Genomic DNA, 8240 nt, shown 5'->3' with positions numbered 1-8240 from the left:
CTGAATAAATAATATCTTTGGAACGCAAATGAAAGAAAAACAACCCAAGTGATGGAAATGGGATATAAAAGCATTTGCATCAGTGATCCCTTGGACATTCAGCACTTGCCCTGCTTTAACTCCACTCTTCCAATAAGTGTCTGTTTTTACCTTCGTCTAATTTCTTATATAGTCCAAGATTTTAGCTTAAATTGTGATTCTGCTGTTATGTAATTTTTCACTATAGGTTCTTTCTGCATGTAACATTTTACCTATCAACTGTACACATACAAAAGCTGCAGAAAATATCTCTAAGCATAAATTTAATTAAGTTCAAATTATTTAGTAGGGCACTATTGGATCTTTTGGCAGGCAGATATGTAGTTAAGAACCTCTAGAACTCTATAGGTTAAAAATTGGTTTCAGGCAGTGATCCAAATCGATTGTATTGATCAGTTGTTTAAATTCCAGTACAGACGCCACTCGGTTGTATTTGGAACTGAATATCAAGGCACTGTGTACAATAGCAGCTGAATTAATACAGCCTGAAATAAGTAACGCCCAAAATGAAATTCAACGCCTATGATAGATTATAGTAAAGAATTAACCTCAGCAGCAATAATGATACAGGCTTATTCAACTTTGCCAAAAAGTAATTAATTTATTTTTAGTTTGCTTTTCTTACAGATGTTTTCGTGATATGCTCAAAGTTTAGAATGGAATTATTTTCTTCTGTTAGGCACAGATCTATTTTCAGTAGTTTGAGAGATCAATTTATTTCATTCATAATTTGAGTAATATCTGCTTTTCAACAAATTGATCTCTAGAAATAAATTAACATTAGGAAGCAAATTTAGAACAATAATACTAATATTACACAACAATATGATGTATTGGGAGAAAAGCAATTTTCAAGCAGTTGAAGACATGAAAATAGCCAAAAGGATAACTTCATTGATACAACAGATTTATGTAAACACTGCAACTACAATTAGAAACATTAATAATACTTAAAAAATACAAATTATAATGAATGTAGCATAGGGACGAAAAAGATTGTGTACATCCCTCCACAAAACTTTTAAGAAATGAACTGTTTTTCAGTTTACACCTTAAGAAAATAATCCTATTTATGAACATCCTCCATGGACCCTGTATGACAGAAACTAACAGTGGGGTGTTGGGAGGCAGCTTATCTGTTTCATTAGAGATAACAAGGTGTAGAGCCGGATGAACACAGCAGGCCAAGCAGCATCAGAGGAGCAGGAAGGCTGACGTTTCGGGCCTGGACCCTTCTTCAGAAAATCTGTTTCATTATACTGGTCTCAATGGAGTTCATCTTTTTTTTATTCATGGGATGAGAGTGTCACTGGCTACGCCAACGTTTATTGCCCATTCCTAATTGACCAGAGGGTCTGCTTATAAAACCAATTAAGATTTTTGTTCCTTGTAACTCCCACAAAATATTTACTATTGTTAGCAAATATTTCTGTTTGTGTCTACAAAACCACCAACTGCAAATAAGGCACAAGTCTTATTTCCAGTACACCAACTCAGCACAGTTCCTACCAGAGTTGAGCTTTAGGTACAATATCAAAGTCCATTGAAATGCAAGAAAATATTTATTTATAAAGATCTGAAACAGATTATCCACTATCTGCAAAATATTTAAGAATTCAACCTGATATTACATACTCATTCAGTTGTGTGAAGCATTTCTTTGTGTTTGCTGTAAATTCCCCTTTACCTGTGAGACTGATGCTGTAGGCTGTGATATTTGTGTGATATAAGATGTTACTTTGGTAGTTGTAACTAAAGGTTTTGTTTTCATTTTAGTGGAACTTGACAAGTAATTCCTATTTTAAAAATACAGTTGACAATACAATATATTCTGAATCAAATACATCAAATTAGCTAAATTACAGAAAAAATATACTTTGTAATCAGCACAAGGATGTTAGACACTTATTTATTTTGGACTCCATTGCCACAGAAATACATACTTGCTATAGAGGAAATACAGCAAAAGTAGTTCAATTAAGTAATTCCTGGCAGGATTTCCTTACGAGGAGAGATTGAAGAAACCGCACTTATATTCTATAGATTCCAAGAATGAAAAGTTAATCTCAATGAAATTTACATATATTTTACAGGGTAAACATGGATGTTACCACTCGTTGTTGAGTCTAGAACCAGGGAACAGAGTATCAGAATACAAGTCAGGATATTTAAAACGGAATGAAGAGGGGCTTCTTCATTCTCTGACTCAGAGGGCTGAAAATCATTTATATTTTTCATGAAGAGATTGATCAATTTCTACATATTCAAAACATTAAGAAATATTTAAGGAAAATTGTATTAAAGTAGGTCAGCTGTGATCTCATTGAATGATAGAGTGGGCTCAAAGGGTTGAATGGCCTGCCTATACAGGATACTTCTGTTTCTAATGTTCTTATTAGATCTTTTTAGGATTTGTCCAAAATTCATCCATTCTACATAAAAATGAAGTTTTAACAATTTACAATTATTCTTGCTGTTCAGTCAGGAATAAAGCTATTACCCAAATAATAGCATGATCTTCAACGCTGTTACAAGTACTCATTTTCATTTATTGTAATAATGTGTTTAAATGGTTTTTAATGCCATTTAATCAGGCTCAGCCTGGATAGTATAGATGGGGAGAAACTGTTCCCACTCAAAAGGATTGAGCGCCAGTAGTCACAGGATTAAAGTATTTTGCAAAAGAAGCAAATGCAAGGGGAGAAAATAAATTTCACATGATGAGTAGTTAGAGTATGGAATGCACTGTCTGGAAGCATGGTGAAGGCAGGTTCAATTAAAGTAGTGAAGAGGGCAATCGATTTTGAATAGAGACAACATGCAAGGAAAAAGGCACGATATTGGCAACAAGTCAAAATATTCCAAGAGCTGCTGCAGACAACGGGTGGAATAGCTTACTTTCTGTACTGTAACAATTCTGTGAAAACACTGAATGGACAGTTGCAAGACTGAAGCAGCATGATGGAGGACAAAGAGCACTACTCATAACTGAACTAAAACTCAAAATACACAGAAGTGCATAGCAAGATCTTGAGTGCAAGCTTTTGCATTCTTACTTCCATTACTTTTTGTCTTGCGCACTATGCAATAGGTACAGACTTCAAATCATTATACTGTCAGAGCATCAAAATATTGTGCAAATTAAAAGTCCAGTGACTGCTAAAGTTCAGTTAGAAAATTCATTTCAGCCAAAACAAATGTCAAATTGTTTGATTCTCAGTAGATTACTTGTTATTTTTCATCTCTACATCAGACTATATAAAACAGGCCTAGACTTTTAACCCCTGGTCATGATTTAACTAAAATTCTTTCTTTAAAAAAATGGACTTGTGGTATTTTTCGTTAGCTTGTTATTTTTCACAAATCACTACCCCACACAATCTTGAGCTTTAAGAGAAGTTGGGTAACTGTTACATACAGTCCTAGTTTCAAATAACTTAAAAGTTAATGCATTTGTTCCAAAAGAAATATTTATTGTTTTCCAGTTCTCAAAATACTTCCTGCAAGATAAATCAATGTATCAGAATCACTGAAACACTAAAACTGCCATTTATCAACAATCTGCAGAAAACTAAAGGAAAAATAGACAAGTTTAAAATGCTACCAATTCACTCAGTACTTCTTTATATATATTGAACAAGTACAAGATTAGTGACAATCTACATATTTTACAGAAAGAATGATTGACACTTTTATACATGATCTGCATAAGTTAAACAATATTTACAGATAAGCTGTTAGTATGTTTGTTATCCAAAACTAAAGTTCTCTGTACATATATTTTAAAAAAGTATGAAATGCTATTCTTTTAGAACTCAGCATAGCAAGTTAAATTTTTACTTTGTAAGTAATATAACTTTTGATACATAGTTGCCATGCAACTGAAATACAGTGTCATCACTGAGTAAATGTCATATTTTCATTTCCAACTCTGAACAGACAACAATTTGGAAGATTTTATCCTCCAGAGGTAAATATTATGCCATGGACTGCAGGCAATGCAAGCTTCTTGGAATTTTTAATTATTTTTAAAATCCTAGAACAAATTTAGTACAACCATTTTATATTAGTTACACTATTGACATCTAACATAATTTTCAGATGTTCATTATGGAATGTTAGCATTTCTACTTTATATTGTTTAAACTGTTATAAATGCTATTACTATAACACTTCAGTATTATTGCTGTTCCTCTGAGATTTCCTTGATGCTCTTTTGAAGGATCATCTAAAATGATTTTAACAATGGTTGTGGTCACTCCAAACAAAATGGCCTCATCTTTTTGGCCTTTTATGTTTGCACAGTTCACCGATACAGATAATAGGATATTGGACATATTTTCTTCTGAACTGAATGTCCTGTCTATTTAAATTCCTTGCAATTATGCTTGCTCAGTGTTGTAATGCGTCAACTGCTCATTAGAGGTTAATAATATCACTTGACTCTGAATACGTGCTCCTTTAGCCCAAACCATTTATGAACTATCCTTGTTTTGTGTCTAGCAGCTACTTACAGGTGTGCACATCAGTCATAGTTTCACACCTCCGACAGCGCACGTAGCAACACCACACAAATTTACAGTCGCACCGTTCCACGTGCCGGACTACATGCGTGTTATATCCCCGGCCACAACACAGCAAGTTGCAACCATCAGCGGCTGGTGAGGTACGGTTGCATTGCCTCCCCCGGGTCCCATGGATCCCAAGCTTCTTATCCTCCACACAATAATTTGGTGACTTTTTAATATATACCAGATCTTCCCTGTTCACAGGCACTTTCCGCTGCACCTTGTCTTTGCGACGCACCTTTTTCTTTGATCTGTCCAAGATCTGGATGCTGTGCTCGTATTTCTGTTTCAGAAATTGACCGATTTTGTCGAAGGAAGACATGGTTTTCCAACAAGTCTTCACAGCACACGAGCCAGAGACTCCATGACAACGGCAGTTCACAGACATCAATTTGGACACTGCCTGTCGGAGCCAAAATAAAGATACATTAAGCCACTTGAATCTTTTGAAAATTGCTCAGCAACCCAAGTTAATTAAAACAAACCACCAGTCATTCATTGTCCATTACTTTAAGTCTGTGCTTGTACAGCAATTGCCGATGTTCAAACACAGGAATCACTGGAATTATATCATTAACTATGCCTCGCTGCTCCACCACAAAGTAACACTTCTCGTTTATTCTTTGACGCGCTCAGCGCACCATCTCTGAATTGTTACTTTTAAAACCATAAACTGGGAAGGGGATGTCTAACATTGAAAAGTGTTGTTATAAAATTGTAACATGTGGCATTGCACTTAGCTGGGTTTATATAATACATAATCCACACCCGAAGTGTGTGAAATTGCCTTCTAGATGCTTACTTTAGCTTAAGGTTCGGTTACATATAAATTTATTGCAATTGAAAGTCTTTTATCATCTCTAAAGTTGTGGGAATGTGAACCATATTTTTTCACATGACATTACTCCAAACCATCAGGAAATGTTAATCCTGTGGCATCAATGCCAAGTTAAACCCTGAATTTGGATTGCAGTTGAATTTAGGTATTAACTGTGCGCTCAGTGCTGAACAAAAATGATTTATACATTGTTACTAATAATGTGAATATACCCGCAACGTGCTCAGGAGTGAGAGCCCAGTTACTGTTTATACTGTTATACTGTTTATACTTATACTGTTTCAGGTCAGTGCAAAAGTGTTACTAATTTCACTAAACAGCATACTTCAGGTTATGTTAATACAACTGTTGATTAATTAAACTTCATTAAAATTTAAGGCGTGAACAATACAGATAAAATGTTTATAACTAAATTAACAAGCATGTAGCTTTCTGAATATTATCTAGCAAATATTAACCAGACATTGAATATCAAGTGAAGTCAAAATATTGTCCAGAATTATGAAAACAGTAATGCATTGTTGATATTGAGGAATAACTGTGAAACTAATTGAAACATAATTTCAACATGCATTGCCTAAGACAGATTGATCAAACTTAATTTGAATTTTTGAATTCTTGTCTGCCTTTCTTGAGAAGTAATAATGCAATTTAAAATTTCAACACATTCAGTCCTGCCAGTTTCATGCTACAACATTGCATTGTTTACAATACAACTTGTAGCTATCTACAAGAGATAAAAGTTTTCACATAACCCAAGCTGCTAATACTCTCTGAATGATACTTGTAACATTCATCATAGAATCCCTGCAGTATGGGAACAGGCCCTTCGGCCCAACAAGTCCACACCTACCCTTGGAGCATCCTACCCAGATCCACACCCCTATAACCCACCTAATCTACACATCCCTGAACACTACGGGCAATTTACCATGGCCAATCACCTAACCTGCACATCTTTGCTCTGTGGGAGGAAACCGGAGCACCCGGAGGAAACCCACGCAGACACAGGGAGAATGTGCAAACTCCACACAGTCACCTGAGGCCGCAATCGAACCCTGGTCCCTGGTGCTGTGAGCCACCGTGCCGCCCTACTCAAATGGAATAATTATAATATCCAGATGTCATGGGAGCCTAGTAAACCCATTCAAATTATTCTAACTATAGCATGAATTTGGATTGAGCCTCTGGTTTAGTGGTGAAGGGGTGCAGTCTCACTCAAGACAGTCTGGTGAATGAGACTAAAACATGGTATCTAAATATTGATTTAGCTACCGGCAGGCTATTGGAGTCTGGAAGGAGTAAGAACTGCATCACGATATATTCCTGTCTGAGTCGCGAGTGGAATTGGGCTCCGATTTCATACAACAAACTGAGGCAAGTGCCAGGTTAATTTGCAATGGATGGGTGTAGTCCATTAAAAAGAGGGCAGGTACAGCTCTTTAGCCTTGATTGAAGGCCACAAAAAAAACACTCTTAAAATAAAGAAACCTTGTTGAATGCACCTTACCAACACTGTTGATGGGATTCTTCCCTGAGCCAAAGAAAGCTGGTTAGTTCTAGGCCCGGACAAGAGTCTTGAGTACTAACATCCAGGTGCATAATCCAATGTGGTATTGAGAGAGTGCTGCATTGTTTATGGCGCCAATTTTCAGATGACATATTAAACAGAAGCTTTGTGTGCCTGACCAGATGCATGTAAAGGATGCAATGGCACTGATTCAAAGAGCAGGCAAGTTATCCTTTACCTGGGCATTACTTAACTCTCATATTGACATCACAAAAACTAACATATTGTTTTTTGTAAGAGCTTGCAGTGCATAGGCTTGTCACATTTTCCTATATTGCAACAGTTTCAAAAGTACTCCAATAAAAGCAAAACACTGCAGATGTTGGAAATCTGAAACACAGAATAGAGTTCTGAAGAAGGACGTCAGTGAGGCCTCTTCTAGAGTACTATGTGCAGTTCTGGTTGCCCTGTTGTAGGAAGGAAATTATTAAACTGGAGAGGATACAGAAAAGATTTACCAGGATGTTGCATGGAATGGCGGGTTTGAGTTACATAAATAGGCTGTTTTTTTTTTCACTGGAGCATAGGAGGTTAAGGGGTGACCTTGTAGATGTTTATAAATCATGACAGACAATGGATAAGGTGAATGGCAAGAGTCTTTTTCCTAAGGTGGGGGAGTTCAAAACTAGGGGGCATATTTGTAAGGTGAGAGAAAGATTTAAAAAGGACATGAGGGGTGACTTTTTCACACAGAGTGGTTAGTGTGCAGAATGAACCACCAGAGAAAGTGGTAGGTGTAGGTACAGTTACAACTTTTAGGAGATATTTGGATAAGTATGAGTAGGAAAGGTTTAGAGGGATATGGGCCAAATGCAGGCAAGTGTGACTAGTTTAGTTTAGGAATGTAGTTGGTGTGGATTAGTTGGACCAAAGGGTCTGTTTCCATGCTGTATGACTAAATATCAACTGTTTCCCTCTCCACAGATGCTGCCAGGCCTGCTGAGTTTCTTCAGCATTTTTTGTGTTGGCTTCAGAAGTATTCCATGAGCTGTGAAAAGGTGCCACCTCAAGGCAGGTGGCAACGGTGTGAATTCCAATGTTTGGTACCAACCAGTTCCTTTCCTAAGTATGTTTTGTTTTCAAATGGGAAGTCTGCTGGCCCGCTGTTCAAAACAGTCCTGGCGAGCCTGACATCCCCGTTACCTTAATCCCTCACAACTCCCCCTCCTACACCTACCCTCTCCCCTCTGAAACCTTACTCCCTCACCTCTCCCCATCCTTCACC

General features: G+C 36.8%; 1 protein-coding gene across 1 annotated transcript in view; it reads right to left on the bottom strand.

Moving 5' to 3' along the window:
• Positions 1–989: 989 nt before the first annotated feature.
• The window catches only part of wnt16 (wingless-type MMTV integration site family, member 16), a 9847-nt gene continuing 2596 nt past the window's right edge, over positions 990–8240 (bottom strand). Inside the window, exon 4 of the mRNA XM_020534589.2 lies at positions 990–5010. Within this exon, the coding sequence (XP_020390178.2) occupies positions 4546–5010 (465 nt within the window). The 3' untranslated portion in view covers positions 990–4545. The remainder of the gene's footprint in view (positions 5011–8240) is intronic.

The sequence above is a fragment of the Rhincodon typus genome, chromosome 18 (genome assembly GCF_021869965.1).
Source record: "Rhincodon typus isolate 14 chromosome 18, sRhiTyp1.1, whole genome shotgun sequence".
NCBI classification, from domain to species: Eukaryota; Metazoa; Chordata; class Chondrichthyes; order Orectolobiformes; family Rhincodontidae; genus Rhincodon; species Rhincodon typus.
This window is presented reverse-complemented; position numbering and strand designations above follow the sequence as displayed.